At 46.1% G+C, this 15,294-nt stretch overlaps 1 protein-coding gene across 1 annotated transcript; it reads right to left on the bottom strand.

The window, feature by feature from the left end:
* Window positions 1-4,545: 4,545 nt before the first annotated feature.
* LOC148672278 (uncharacterized) lies at window positions 4,546-13,606 on the bottom strand. The gene is made up of 5 exons (XM_088627892.1): window positions 13,043-13,606; window positions 9,003-9,261; window positions 8,331-8,364; window positions 6,677-6,788; window positions 4,546-6,105 (listed from the first exon to the last, which is right to left on the bottom strand). Exons 1-5 carry the CDS (start codon window positions 13,083-13,085, stop codon window positions 5,762-5,764), a joined length of 792 nt encoding a protein of 263 aa, XP_088484018.1. The 5' UTR covers window positions 13,086-13,606; the 3' UTR covers window positions 4,546-5,761.
* Window positions 13,607-15,294: the final 1,688 nt, after the last annotated feature.

Here is a 15,294-nt window from a genome sequence, read left to right as displayed (position 1 = left end):
TGGACTGCATACTGTATAACCTTGATCCATCACTAACGGGGACTCAGCTCCACTTCCCAGCAGAGCCTGGGAAGAGCATGAGTGGAAAAAGAGAGAGTTCAACAGAAATCCTCAACAGCCATGTCTCCACATGGCCTGTGTGTGTTATTGTAGCCCTGCTTGTGCCATTCTTGGCCACAGTGTTTCCACAGTGTTTTCTGTTTTCTGGCTTTTTGAGTTTGAATGTGGTTTGAACAAGCAGAGATCGGAGTGACAGGGCCAGATCAAGACATAGGTCCTCAACGAACAGTGGTCTTTCATGGTTAGTCAACACATTTAAAATCTATTAGATTGACATTGACTTCACTGAGATAAGACAAGCTAAGAGACAATAAAAGAAGTCATCACATCACGAGGTGATATGCTGACATGACATGTGACGCAAAATGCTAGCTTGCTAGCTCTTTAGAATCGCATGCACACTCACCCCAGCAGACACAGCAGACCTCCCGCATCTCACACTCTGTACCACCGTGACATAAACATCTGCAAAACAAAGTCCCAAGCTAACCTTGGCACAGTACTGCTTGTATTGTTCGTGCTTCATATTGCGTGAACACAGTTACGGCAGGAAAGTGCACATTCCCTATTAATGGAACTACAATAACCAGGACCTACCAGTAGGGGGTCGCCAAACGTGGCCAAGAACATGAAAATAGCTCACCTGGTGAATTTCAGTCGCTGCTTGAATTATTAATGAACAAATTATCCCTTATTCCGTTATTGAATAAATGATTGGAAGGCACATTTTCACATGGGTGTTGTTGCTGCTGATGTTCTGTGTTTATGTTTTTGGTGATTCGTTTAATGTTTTTTGTATTGGAACATACATGGAAGTAAACAGTTCGTAGCACTTGTGCAGATGACAATAAACCAAACTAAACTGGGATAATGGGAATGTATAGAAGGGGACTTTTTAGGGGTTAAGTGCTTGGAGTTTTATGAGCTGAAACGAGCCTCAGTAGACACAGAGCGTGGGACAGGTTTCCCCTATTCTCAGAGGAGAGCCTCCTGGGGTGAGTACAGGACTGGGGCCAGCTTCAGAAATCTGACTGAAACAGCAACCGAGTTTGTGTGGCCAGGACGCTGTGGCTCTGCAGGTGCCCTAGCTGCCAGGCCCATGAGGCCGCGGCCGAGGCCCAGCAGCTGACCCTCACGGCTGGCAGCCTGCAGGAGCAGCTGGAGGAGGTCCAGTCGCAAACTGTGCCCCTTCTGCAGCTTGTGAGCGTCCATCTTGACGATGCCAGACGCACAGGCAGAAAAAGCAGCCCTTGGCCTGAGTCCCCAGAGGAGGCTGGCTGGAGGGCTTGGCTCTCTGGATGAAGGGGTTGTTCCAGGGAATCTCGTACCACTGCCCGGTCCCTGTGGGGAAGGCAAGTACTGGCATCACCCCAGTGTTCGCCTGAAAAACTAGAGAAGGGTGCCTGAGCTGAGCAGGAGGATGCATGGCAGATTCTGCTATGTGCAGACTGTAATAACACGGGTCCTGCCCAAAGGGCAAGACCACAAGCAAGAACACTTGTGAAATGGTCTTGTGTGATGGATGATAGGCTAAGTAAAAAAATGCACTTTTGCCTGGGTATGTTTGTGTACGTTTGCCATTTTTGTCTAGAAGATGTGTACTACAGGCTGGAGTATAGTTAAGTGTGAATATAAGTGAAGAGATGCTATAACTGTATAATGCACTGGTAACGTCTCCTTTAGAATAGTGTTCATTCTTAGTCACCACAAGTCTGGAATCGGTTCAGGGAAGAGCAACTGGAGCTTGAGGCAGTCTCCTAGTGAGAGGCTGAAGGAACTGAACTTTCTTCTTCTAGGACAGAAGACCACTGGGGTCCCTGATTCAAGCAGTCAGAATCCTCAAATCAACCCCACAGGATTTCTTCTGAATGACCAGTGAAACGCAAAGTAGAGGAAAGAGCATTTCAAACTGAAAACAGGAATCACTTCTTTATGCTACGTTTATACCAATAGCTTGTTGTCTTTCAAGAAACAGCTGGATGAGATCACGTGCTGACTTGCCTCCTCTCTTTCGAAAACTTTCATCTGTACAGTAAGGGGGGCATACAGAGACAGTGGTTGGAATACAAGTGTTTTAAATTAGGAGGTAGGAGTGCCTCCAAGACCGTTCCACAGCTGTCAGCTGTGTTTTATGCAAGCAGATTGCCTGAGTCACCCTGCCAGAAGAAGTGATTTGTCCAAATACCCACTTTTAGGTTTTAGACCATCAGACCTCATTTAGAGCAGGAACATCGCCCAGTCTCATCAGCCCGATGTGATGAGCAGGACCTTTCCCTCAGTCTTCAGTGACATGCAACTCCAGTGCCGGCTGCAAGCTGCGGCGACAGACCAGGCCGTCAAGCAGGGCTGTCTCCAGGGTCTGCAAGCGCAGCAGCACAACGGCTGAGAGAACTCCAGCCGGCTTGACTCTAGTTCTTTTCCATCTGTACAAGCAAGATCGGCACTCAGATTCCAAACCATGCTTAACTGCTCCCATGTGAGGATGTGAACTCTAAGCCCTTCACCAACTGGGGCGGAGTGGTGGCTCTGTGGCTCAGGATCTGCGCCTGTGGCTGGAAGGTTGCGGGTTCAAATCCCACAGCCGGCAGAGGAATCCTACTCCGTTGGGCCCCTGAGCAAGGCCCTTAACCCCAGCTGCTCCAGGGGCGCTGTACAATGGCTGACCCTGCGCTCTGACCCCCAGCTTCCCTCCCTGTCTGTGTGTCTCATGGAGAGCAAGCTGGGTCATGCGAAAAGACAAATTCCTAATGCAAGAAATTGTAATGGGTTAATAAAGTGATGTGATGTTATTAACTATAAATGACATAATTCATTCCCACTGCAGCACTTCAGAAAGATTAGAGGCTATGCGCCCTCTAGTGGCAGGCCAGCTGTAATTACGTCCCTTTCCTGCGCTATCCTGCCACAGCTGCCGAACTGCTATTTAGCACCTCGTGTGTATGTGTGTGTAAAAGCTGAACGGATCAAGCCATTGGAAAGTCCTTTGTGGGCGTCTGGCTTGACTCCACAGCCCTCTTAACATGACCACTGTGCCAGCATGTAACTTATCAGACATTACAATCCTGATCCTGTTCATTTGGTTATGTAAGACAATGTGAGTGTGTGTGCTTGTGGAATACACCTCAATACTGCATACCAGTATGTGTTTATAAGGTACACTATTGTTCTGTGATACTTGTACATAAGTGTCTCTATTCTGCATGTACATGATTTTATAGCAGCAGTATATCTCTAAATATACCTCTGATATATGATTGTCTATCCTTACCAAAATGTGTATTAGTATCTATGCACAGTACCTTCATACAGTAGTGCCTGTACTTGCCACAGTTACAGAACTGCGTATTCAGCACACCGTAGTTGTAGTATACATAGAGGCAACCGAGAGGTTATATTTTTTCTCTACTGTTTTGAACATGGTAAAGATGGTATCATGGTTAATTATCACCCCCTCACTAGGAATGAAAGAGCTGTGAGAGCTCTCCAATGGAACACACCATAAAATAAAAAAGTAGCCCTGGCTACACACTTTTTTAATATTGATATATAATGGTGTGACTATACAAATATTTCAGATATACTGTAGCTGTAGCTGTTTTGTATAATACAGTATGTTTGGTGAGTGAGGAGTTAAGTCTGCTGCCAAACTGCTGTTGCAGTGATAATCTCTTGGGATTACAGCACAGCAACATCTGGATTTAACAGCCCAGCTGCATGCACGCTAACACAAACTGACAAACCAGCACACACACTGACACACAGCTGACTGACCAGCACACACACCAACACACAGCTAACTGACCAGCACACACACTGACACACAGCTGACTGACCAGCACACACAGACACACATCTGACAGACCAGCATACACACCAACACACAGCAGACTGACCAGCACACAGACATACAGCTGACTGACCAGCACACACACTGACACACAGCTAACTGACCAGCACACACACTGACACACAGCAGACTGACCAGCACACACACTGACACACAACAGACTGACCAGCACACACACTGACACAGGGCTGACTGACCAGCACACAAAGACACACAACTGACTGACCAGCAAACACACTGACACACAGCTGACTGACCAGCACACACACTGACACAGGGCTGACTGACCAGCACACACAGACACACAACTGACTGACCAGCAAACACACTGACACACAGCTGACTGACCAGCACACACACTGACACAGGGCTGACTGACCAGCACACACAGACACATAGCTAATGACCCCACAACAACACAGACACTGACACACAGCTCATTGGCCAACAGACACACTGACACTCGACTCGTTGATCAACATCTTCAAAAATGCACCATGACAGTTCACAGTGACACCCCAGACTCCAATCCATACTGCACCGCCATCACTTGTCACACATTGACTTTCCCACAGCAGCCAGACAAGATGTATTGATTCAAGCGATGGCACAGAGATGACTCTGCAGACACTGAGACACTGTGCCTGATGTCTTTATTCCTGTGTGTACAGAGCACAATGAGAGAGATAAGGATACAGAAGCACTGAGAGAGATGGGGGAGAAGCTGAGGTGTGAGCGAATGAGGGAGATAAGGGGGAGGAGAAGAGAGAATAAATGTATGCAGGGGTTTAATTTCAAGAGCTGGAGAGAGAAGATGAGAGGGGAATACAGGGAGGAAGGGGAGATGCGAGGACAGTACAAAGGGCTAGAGGGAGAAATTAGAGGGGGTAGATAGTAAAAGAGTGTCAAAAGGACAGAATATCAAAATGTACCGGTACAAAAAACAGTATGTCGAGTATCAGAATGGACAGCAAATTAAATAAAACAGATACAGACTCCCACATTCCCTGACAGAATGTGACAGAAACACATTGAAATGGAGAAAGGGTTAATAATAATAATAATATCCCATTTTCAAATGAGTGTTGGAGATATTTAGGGAATGGTTGTGTACAGTGTCACTATGTTTTCTTTGCAGAATATATTCTGAACTACAAAGTATTAGAAATCTACCTGGTTGAAATTTTGAATACATTTGATCACAGGAATACAGGAATGTAATAACAGCTGTTCAAGATGTATTCAGCCTTAACATGTCATTTGCTTTTTAAGAGCTGTTGAGGGCTTTATTGGAGTTCAGCAGTGAGTAACTTGCACAGCAATCACTCCCAGAACTCACAGAAACATTCCATACAGGTACATAGAAACCATAGCAACACCCAAAAAAAGGGTAATCCATTTGGTCACTAACAACCCTGTCTTTCCTTTTTTTTTAAATTATCAGCAGGACAATCATGTCCAGGGAGAACAAAGTCATTCTCTGTCCAATATTTTAAGGCTTTGCCTTTGCATTTGTCAATTCCAAGCTGCATTTGGCCATTCCAATGATTTTAAAGTTAAGCTTGTACAATGTGGACTGACAAAATGTAAAAAAATACAGGGTTTTTTCAGTTATACCCCAGCTACGAGAACTGCACCAGGCATTACATCATCATAATATTGTTATTCTGGATATTGCCCGAGGCATTCAAATAATTTTAACACAATATGCAGTACCAGTTTAGAATACAGCTATCCAAAATAGTCAGTTACTGTATTCAGACTATCTTTAATTTACTTAGAATAGCCTGTCAGAATACATGGTTTTTCAATGACAAATGGACCCTTACTTGCAAGTGAACACATCGAGCACCTTTAGAATGCAAACCCCCCGCAGTCGAAGGCATCAAAGTCCTGGTCGCCCTCAAACTCAAAGGTGGTGAAGTGTGATGCCTCAGGGTCGGGTGAGAGTACGGCAGGGTGGTACCCCAGCTCCCTCAATTCAGCAGGTGGCTGGATTTCAGGGGTATGGCCTGCGGCCGTGGTGGCGGGGGGGTTACAGGATCCCAGGTACCCCAGTGCAGAGGAAGCAGCTGCCCCCCCCATGAGGAGGCAGACCGCGCGCACGGCGCGCCGGGACTCGACGCCTGAGCCGTGACGCAGACACCTGGCCGAGCGGGGAGAGGTCCCTCCACTCACAGCACGAGGAGAGACAGAGCCTAGGAGGGAGAGGGAGGAGGGAGAGAGGAAGGGTGGTGGTGGACAGATAAAGGGGGGGACAAACCAAAAAAGGAACTAATGAAAGTTTCATAAAAAGAAGAAATACTGTCCATAGACAGATGGACAGAAAGACAGATATGAATTATGAGAATTGATCTCATTCCACTTTTTGCATATATGAAGTCAAAGTTAGCTTCCACAGACAGCTATATCACCATTATTAGAGCTCAGCAGGCCATAGATAACCTTGACCTTTGAAACAGAAACAAGTGCCCTTCACAACTGTGAAATGGCAAGAGCTAAATAAATTGCATTCCTAGAACTCATTGCAGCCTCGTGCTCTTGAGACACCACAACCCTGTGTAACATCTTGCATTGTTCCTAACATATCTTGTTGTTGTTCCAATGTACCTTGTTCAATTTGGAAAAACTGATCCAAAGAAAGGACACCATAAACATGCAAGGCCCTGCCTGTTAGACAGAAAGAACTAGACAGTGAGACAGAAAGAGCAAAGCGGTCCGAGACCCTTGCAGGGGGCCGTGTGGAGCGGGGGCGTCAGCGAGCCTTACCCTGCTCCTTCTGGGAGGCGGCCTGGCCGAGGGCTCCCCTGTCGCTCAGCTGCGGGGGTGAAGTCATGTGGCGCTTGCAGGAGTACAGAGGAGAACGGGGGGAGGACGTGCTCTGAGTGGCAGAGTAACACAGTCAGGCTTAGTGCAGGTCCCCTCTCAACGCGCACAACACGAACAACACCGACACCACTCCACCTCAGGCTAACACTGTCGGGGACAGGGTCGTAGCAGGGGACAGGGGGGGAGGTTAGAGGGGCAGACAATACTACACACAGATGCCACTGTCCTATAGTGTTCAAATATCAGACAGTGAATATATTGAAAAATATAAGATTCTGATTGAATAATATAACAATTATATTTAGAATTATTACAGTATGCAAAGTCAACCCAGGGGACATCTTTAGAAAGAACAGTGAAACACGGACCAGGGAACACAAGGGGAAACTATTACAAGTGTATTTAAAACTGATAACGGGAGGCACTTCTTTTCCCAAAGGGATGTACAGTAGGAGTGTGGGACGAGCTACCCAGGCATGTTGTTGAAACCAATTCTCTGGCTTCTTTCAAGACATGACTGGATGAGATTCATGAATCCATTGGCCACTAACTGCCAAAAGAGCTAGACAGGCACAAATGGCCTTCTCTCATTTGTGACTGTTCTTATTGGCTCACAATAATGCAGAGTGTGAGAGGAGAGGGACAGCTGTGAGTCTAGCAGTGTCTACAGTCCAGTCAGGTGTGATGGTGTGTGTGCTGGTGAATTCAGGGGGAGTGTGAGAGGAGAGGGACAGCTGTGAGTCTAGCAGTGTCTACAGTCCAGTCAGGTGTGATGGTGTATGTGCTGGTGAATTCAGGGTGAGTGTGAGAGGAGAGGGACAGCAGTGGCTCTAGCAGTGTCTATAGTCCAGTCAGGTGACGGTGTGTGTGTTGGTGAATTCAGGGGGAGTGTGAGAGGAGAGAGACTGCTGTGAGTCTAGCAGTGTCTACAGTCCAGTCAGGTGTGATGGTTTGTGTGTGTTGGTGAATTCAGGGGGAGTGTGAGAGGAGAGGGACAGCTGTGGGTTTAGCAGTGTCTACAGTACAGTCAGGTGTGACAGTGTGTATGTATTGGTGACGAAAACAAACTGTTACAATATCTTGTTATGGCAATATAATGTTACAATATTACAGTGTCACAATTATGTAGATGCTCTTACAATATCGGTGTCGTAATAATGCAGTGTCACAATACGTCACAAGAATTTGGTTATAAAAATAATGGTCACAATAATGAAGACACTGTCACAATGTCACTGTAATGCAAACTCTGTCACAATAATATACTGACAATCATGCAGAATGTCACTCTAGCACAGTATCTCAACAATAAAAGGGGAATAAAAGGGGATTATAGTGATCTAGCCACCTACTTAGATATTCAAAAGGGGGATTATGGATAAATCAATAGAGCTTATAAATAAGTTAATACAGTACTTTCATTCACAAACATGTCTACTGAAATAGCTCTCCTAACAATATACCGATAAACCAGTCATATAATTGATGTAACTAAAGAGTGAGTGCTTTAATTCACAAATAGTTGGACTGATGTGCTGTCCCGAGGAGGGAAAAAGTGGGCCTGGGAGGGCTGAGGTGTAATGTGGGAACTCACCTCCTTCACCTTGCGCAGGATGTTCAACCACTGGCTGTGGGGAGACAAGCACGAGGTCATCCTTCAGGTAACCCTAGCAATACTGGTGTGGTGTGTGTGCAGCTGTGTGGAGTTGTTTCTGGTGTGTGCTTGCAGTAGTACAGTTGTGCCTGTTTTGTCCACATATGTGTACAGTACATGTGTATATGTGCAATTGTCTCTACTGTGTGTATTGTGCGATTGTGAGGACGGGTATTCTTTCTTTAAGACAGCCTTTAGAGTTCTGCTGTATGTTTGCCACTTGTTTCACCAAGCCCATAAAACAGTTTTGCTGTTCTGTTCAGGGACCTCCCAGGACCACCTCAGGCTTGTGTCCTGCTTTACTATGACTATATCATTCTGTTTGCATTCCTCAGCTACACTGCTGATGCGTTTTTCCTGAGCCTCAGTCAGTCATTCGGACTGAATCTGGCTCCCTGGGATCTTTGAAGAAACCCTTATAGGATTCTTGACAAACTGAACTACTAGCAACCCAACAAGCATGATGGTCTGAAGGAGGTTCTTTCCATGGTTACAATAATAACTTGTGAACTTCTGTTTAGTGTCGTGATGCTGGTTCCTGACTAAATGGTGCTGTATAAATCTGTATAAATGACTTAATTAGGCACGAATCCCTTAATTGCATGTGCAGACCTGCATTCCTGCGGACTGGCAGCCAGCAGCAGGAGATACTTGTCTTCTGGCAGGAGGAGCGCCAGACAGCAGTCTCTCTGGCCCCCAGCTGGCAACCGGGGCAGGTCCAGGATCTCTTTGCCCTCCACGATGGCCTCACAACCCCCATGCAGCGCCACCACCAGGTCAGGAGGAGAATCCTCATCCCGGCAGACCAGCAGGCTGCCATCTACTGTGAGGAAAAGAAACCGCTCCTTCCACTGCTTGAACAGGAACCCACCTAGGAGTTGGGCGTGTGGAGAAAGAGAAGGAGAAGTGGGAAAGAAATGGGGAGGAGCAAGGAGAGGGAGAGCAAGAAGGAGTCCGAGAAGGTGCAGAAAGAGAGGGACAGAGGAGGAAGAAAGGGAGAAGAGGGAGAAAAGAGGCGGGCAGGTTATTAATACACAGATTGCATTGGGGTTGGGACTAAGGTCAGGGTTACGGTGATGGTTGGTCTGGGGGTGAAGGTTAGGGTTAGCTTTAAGAGATTGGATCACCTGAGGGTTAGGGCCCAGGCAGGAGCTTGTGAAGATCGGGAGGCCAAAGAAGAGAAGGGCTTGGCAGAGGGCATGTCTAATTCAGGACATTTGTGCACAGGGTTACACGGGCAGAAATATCCCAGAACAAGCAGTCAAAAACCAGTGAAAGGGTTCTGGAATGAGTCCAACAATAAACACAATCATCATCTATACTGATGTACAGTAACAGAAGAAAAAATTCCCAAGAGGCACTGCATACGAGCAACCAACGCCATCGCATTGCTGCCTTCCCAGAATTCATTCTAGCACTTAGATAATAGAAGAGAGTCATGGGGTGGAAAAAGTGAGGCTTAACCTGATTTTGTCTCTGTCTCTACTAAACCCCTTTGTGATGAAGCTTGCTTAGTCACCAAAGTTTAGCACATGTCTAGCATTATGATAGGATGTGGGATTGCATGAGGCTCATGCCCAGGCTCCTCTCTGGACAGAATACCCACCCCTTTGTTTCATATGAGCATTAACTCCACCTTTCAATACAGAACACTTCAGAATCTCAGCGTCTCAAAACCTGGAAATCTCATGGTTATAGAATGGAGGTGTAAACACCTGCTCTCCCACTCTCTCTAAGGTTCACCCAATCAACAGAGAACAGAGGGCTCACTCAGATAGAATGTAAATGTACTGTATGGAGTACAAAACAACACTGACCAAGCCCTACATACTCTCAGTTTCAGGAAGCATCTCAGCTGAGTACTATAATAACAATAATGATCCCTTGTGTTTCTATAATGCTCCTCATCCCATAGGATCCCAAAGTGCTTTCCATAGAGAAGATCCATTCTGTACACTACATGGGTGACACAGGGCAGATTTCCTGCACCAGCAGCTCCACTACACAGCCGATCAGGAGGAGAAATCATAGTTTCATCACTTTTCAGCAAGACTTCTTTATGGTGGGCAGACTGTACAAGCCTGAAGATGACTTTAGCTGGAACACTGGGGTTAACACCTCTAGTCTTTCAAGCAGTGTCACGAGATCTTTAATGACCAAATAATCAAGACCTCTTCTAAAAGTACCACAGAAAAAATATTGCCTCTTACAGCAGTGAGCACTGTCATCACAGGGAGGTTTTAATTTGGAAATTCTGCTCCTGGGGGAAGAGCACCCCCTACTGGTCCACTAACACCATTAACCAGCAATCTTGTTTTCCTTAGAAGTCTTGCATTCCAGCACTGACCAGGCTCAACCTTATTCAGCTTCTGAGATCTGATGAGACCAGGCTACAAATTAATAATGTTACTATTAACAATGATGTAGAACAAATGCTTTTTTAAAAGAAATACAATTTAAAAGGAGATTTCTTCATGAAAAGGACTACTTCATAAACATCCCTACAGCCTTCATTGTAGGTGGACCTTCAACAAGGTTTCAGTTTTAATTAATGGAAAACACCATAAAGACAAACTTCTGTTTTTCCCATAAGGCACTGATACTGAGGGACACCATTTTATAATTTTAATAATTTTAGTATTGAATGTCTGTCTTTTAAAACAATATGATCTTGATCTCTCCCTGCATGTCCAGTACAGAATATTGTTTCAAAGTTGGTAATAAGAACCACTCACAATATCTGGTGTGAAGAAGGTTTTCTTTTAGCACTGATTTAAATTTATATAAATATAATAACCTATTACACTACAACAGAGAGCATTACAGCACAGCACCCATTTACAATACTCCACCTGCTTACTGTGGGTCAGCACAGCACAGCACAATACCCATTTGCTGCGGCACATGACTGAACTGGCCTGGCCTGGCAGAAATTGCTCATCAGCGTGGGAGCCTGATGGGACCCAGGGTTCTGTTAAGGACATGTTGTGGCAGCTGGAATTTGGAACGGCCTTGTCTTCGCTAATTTTAATGATCTGTTGCAGACATCCTGAATATACTGAATAATTCCATTATTATTATTATTATTCCCTGTACAACATTAGAATGAACCAAATGAATATTAGCTGCGGCACAGTCTGGGACAAGTACATTTTTAAAAAGGGCTTCATAATACAGTGGTTATTTTGGTGCTGCAGAGTACAGAATTGGTCAAATAGTAAAGATCCTTACTTGGAGCATAAGCTGGAGGCTTACTGTGTATCAATGGACATACAGCACTGCTTTAAGTCTTGGCTGTGTCATATTGTAACCCTACAGTCCAGAGGTCACTGGTCCAGTCTGTGTCCTATTGTAACCCTACAGTCCAGAGATCACTGGTCCAGTCTGTGTCATACTGTAACCCTACAGTCCAGAGATCACTGGTCCAGTCTGTGTCCTATTGTAGCCCTACAGTCCAGAGGTCACTGGTCCAGTCTGTGTCATATTGTAACCCTATAGTCCAGAGATCACTGGTCCAGTCTGTGTCATATTGTAACCCTACAGTCCAGAGATCACTGGTCCAGTCTGTGTCATATTGTAAACCTACAGTCCAGAGGTCACTGGTCCAGTCTGTGTCATACTGTAACCCTACAGTCCAGAGGTCACTGGTCCAGTCTGTGTCATACTGTAACCCTACAGTCCAGAGATCACTGGTCCAGTCTGTGTCCTATTGTAGCCCTACAGTCCAGAGGTCACTGGTCCAGTCTGTGTCATACTGTAACCCCACAGTCCAGAGATCACTGGTCCAGTCTGTGTCATATTGTAACCCTACAGTCCAGAGATCACTGGTCTAGTCTGTGTCATACTGTAACCCTACAGTCCAGAGGTCACTGGTCCAGTCTGTGTCCTATTGTAGCCCTACAGTCCAGAGATCACTGGTCCAGTCTGTGTCCTATTGTAGCCCTACAGTCCAGGGATCACTGGTCCAGTCTGTGTCCTATTGTAGCCCTACAGACAAGAGATCACTGGTCCAGTCTGTGTCATACTGTAACCCTACAGTCCAGAGATCACTGGTCCAGTCTGTGTCCTATTGTAGCCCTACAGTCCAGAGGTCACTGGTCCAGTCTGTGTCATACTGTAACCCTACAGTCCAGAGATCACTGGTCCAGTCTGTGTCATATTGTAACCCTACAGTCCAGAGATCACTGGTCCAGTCTGTGTCCTATTGTAGCCCTACAGTCCAGAGATCACTGGTCCAGTCTGTGTCATATTGTAACCCTACAGTCCAGAGATCACTGGTCCAGTCTGTGTCATATTGTAGCCCTACAGTCCAGAGATCACTGGTCCAGTCTGTGTCATATTGTAACCCTACAGTCCAGAGATCACTGGTCAGTCTGGGCTGTATCATATTATTACACTGCAGTCCAGAGGTCACAGGATGACATAAAACTGTTCCGCTGTCCTGGGACTGTAGCCCCTGTTGTGACAAGACTACAACCCCTATATACACTGAACAACCAGCACACAGGATAACCAGCCTGTGTGGTCAGCAGCACACTTTGCACTAATCACACACTAGCACCTCTGACGGCATGGATTCTCCCCTCAGACCCCCAATTCTGAAATGTCAAAGCATTTCTACAGGAAGGCAGAAGAAGCTGAGCCTTTCCTACCGTATTTCTTGAGGAATCCCCTGTGTATCCCGGCGATGCTCATGTTAGTGCTCTGACTCCATCAGTGAGCGAGAGGGAGAGAGAGGCGCAGGACTGGGGATGGAGAGCGAAGTTTCCCGGCGTGTGCGTGTGTGTGTGAGTGCGTGTACGCATATGTGGGATAACAACAATCCGTAAATCTGCACGCAACTGGGACAACTCTTCCCAACCAATCCTGCAGCGGCAGAGATTCTCTCTCCCTGCGTGACACAAGCAGTCTTCAGAAAGATGAAATACATAAAACCGAAAATTGGAAAATAATTCAAGATCTTAAATCGGGATTTTCAAAACCAGATTCCAGAGCTGTCTCTCCTTACGCTGCCACATCCCCTACTCTCTCGATTGCACTGAAATGAAACACCACATAGGAAGAAAAAACCTTCTGGGGAACTGAGGACTTTAAGATTGGAAAGATACTACTTTCTCTATTAAAAGGTTACATACATCATCTGCTCGTGAGGAGTCGCTCCTATCTTTCTTAAACTTTGTCCCCAGATTACTAGTGATACACACAGGCTGACACAGATTACTGGCTCTGCCCCCCTCCCCCGCTCCACTTCAATCAGAATCAGATTGCCTTTTCACTCTGCCTCCTGGATTAATCATCTACAGGATTGCTTCTCTGCAGATGGGCAGTCTGGGACAGGGAGCTGTGTGCCTGTCCCACTTTAATCTCTAACAGGATGTGTGCGTATCTCTGTAATAATAATAATAATAATAATAATAATAATAGCTTATACTTATATAGCGCTTTTCTGGACACTCCACTCAAAGCGCTTTACAGGTAATGAGAACTCCCCTCCACCACCAACAATCTGCAGCATCCACCTGGATGATGCGACGGCAGACATAGTGCGCCAGAACGCTCACCACACACCAGCTCTCAGTGGGAGGAGAGCAGAGTAATGAAGCCAGTTCAGAGATGGGGATTATTAGGAGGCCATGATTGGCAAGGGCCAATGGGAAATTTGGCCAGGACGCCGGGGTTATACCCCTACTCTTTTCAAGAAACACCCTGGGATTTTTAATGACCACAGAGAGTTAGGACCTCGGTTTTACGTTTCATCCAAAGGACGGTGCCTGTTTTCAGTATAGTGTCCCCCTCACTATACTGGGGCATTAGAACCCACATGGACCGCAGGGTGAGTGCCCCCTGCTGGTCCCACTAACACCTCTTCCAGCAGCAACCTTAGTGTTTCCCAGGAGGTCTCACATCCAGGTGCTGACCAGCCTCACACCTGCTGAGCTTCAGGGGGTTGCCAGTTGTGAGTTGCAGGGTGATATGGCTGCTGGCTGCTGGCATAATAAAATGTGTATCAGTCCCTGGGCAGAATGCTCTGCACAGGACCCTCAGCTGTGACTCTTGCCTGTCATGCAGGAGGTATCCAAGCCCCTGAATCCACTCTGAACAAACTCCAGCAGGCAGAATCCTGACCAGGTCATGCGCAAGTGATCACACTACTGCTGTCCTGGAGTCCTTGCACTGGCTCCCTGTCAGGTTCCCTGTCGACTCCAAACTCCTCCTGCTCACCTACAAGGCTCTGCATGGCTTACTATCTCCCTACTGCCCTCCTCGCAACCTGCGCTTGTCTCACTCCAGTCTCCCGTCCTCCAAGCTCCTCTACACTCTGGGGGTGACAGGGCCTTCTCCTGCTGCGCCCCAAAGCCCCCGAATTCTATCCCCAAGGATATCAGAGCGTCATCGTCCCTCAGTGCCTTCAGATCCAGACTCAGACAGATTCTTTAGAAAGGCTTTTGTTTGCTTGATGTCTGTCCCTTTGCATCTTCTATTACATTTTCAACACATCTGTGTCTTTGTGCTATCTCTTTGTGCCAATTTTATCTCTTATCTTTGTTGCTGTTCTCATTGTTTTAACTTTGTTATCTTTCTATAAAATACTTTAGAAAGTTACCTTTAAAGGTGGTATATCAAATGTAATTATAACAATGATAATGATGATGATGATGATGAAGATGATGATGATGATGATATTATTATGATTATTGTTATTATTATTATGATTGTTGTTGTTATTATTATTATCGCAAATTGCTCCAGTTCACTAGGAATAACAACCCCCTACACTTAAGCGTGGTGAAAGGCTTGAAAGATTCATAGAGTGTTTTACTGACAGTACATCTGGTTGACCCGCTTGGCTGAGGGCCAGCCTTGTGACCACAGGACGAGGGGGTCAAGACCCCTGTGCAGACTG

This window comes from Lepisosteus platostomus, chromosome 4 (genome assembly GCF_059453375.1).
Source record: "Lepisosteus platostomus isolate fLepPlt1 chromosome 4, fLepPlt1.hap1, whole genome shotgun sequence".
In the NCBI taxonomy this organism is placed as follows: domain Eukaryota; kingdom Metazoa; phylum Chordata; class Actinopteri; order Semionotiformes; family Lepisosteidae; genus Lepisosteus; species Lepisosteus platostomus.
This window is presented reverse-complemented; position numbering and strand designations above follow the sequence as displayed.

Coding starts and splice junctions, on each gene's coding strand:
- LOC148672278 (XM_088627892.1), bottom strand. CDS start 13,085: ATGAGCATCGCCGGGATACACAGGGGATTCCTCAAGAAATACG. Junction 6,789..8,330: donor TCCTGCGCAAGGTGAAGGAG/GTGAGTTCCCAC, acceptor TCTGCCACTCAG/AGCACGTCCTCCCCCCGTTC. Junction 6,106..6,676: donor CGCCTCCCAGAAGGAGCAGG/GTAAGGCTCGCT, acceptor TCTCCCTCCTAG/GCTCTGTCTCTCCTCGTGCT.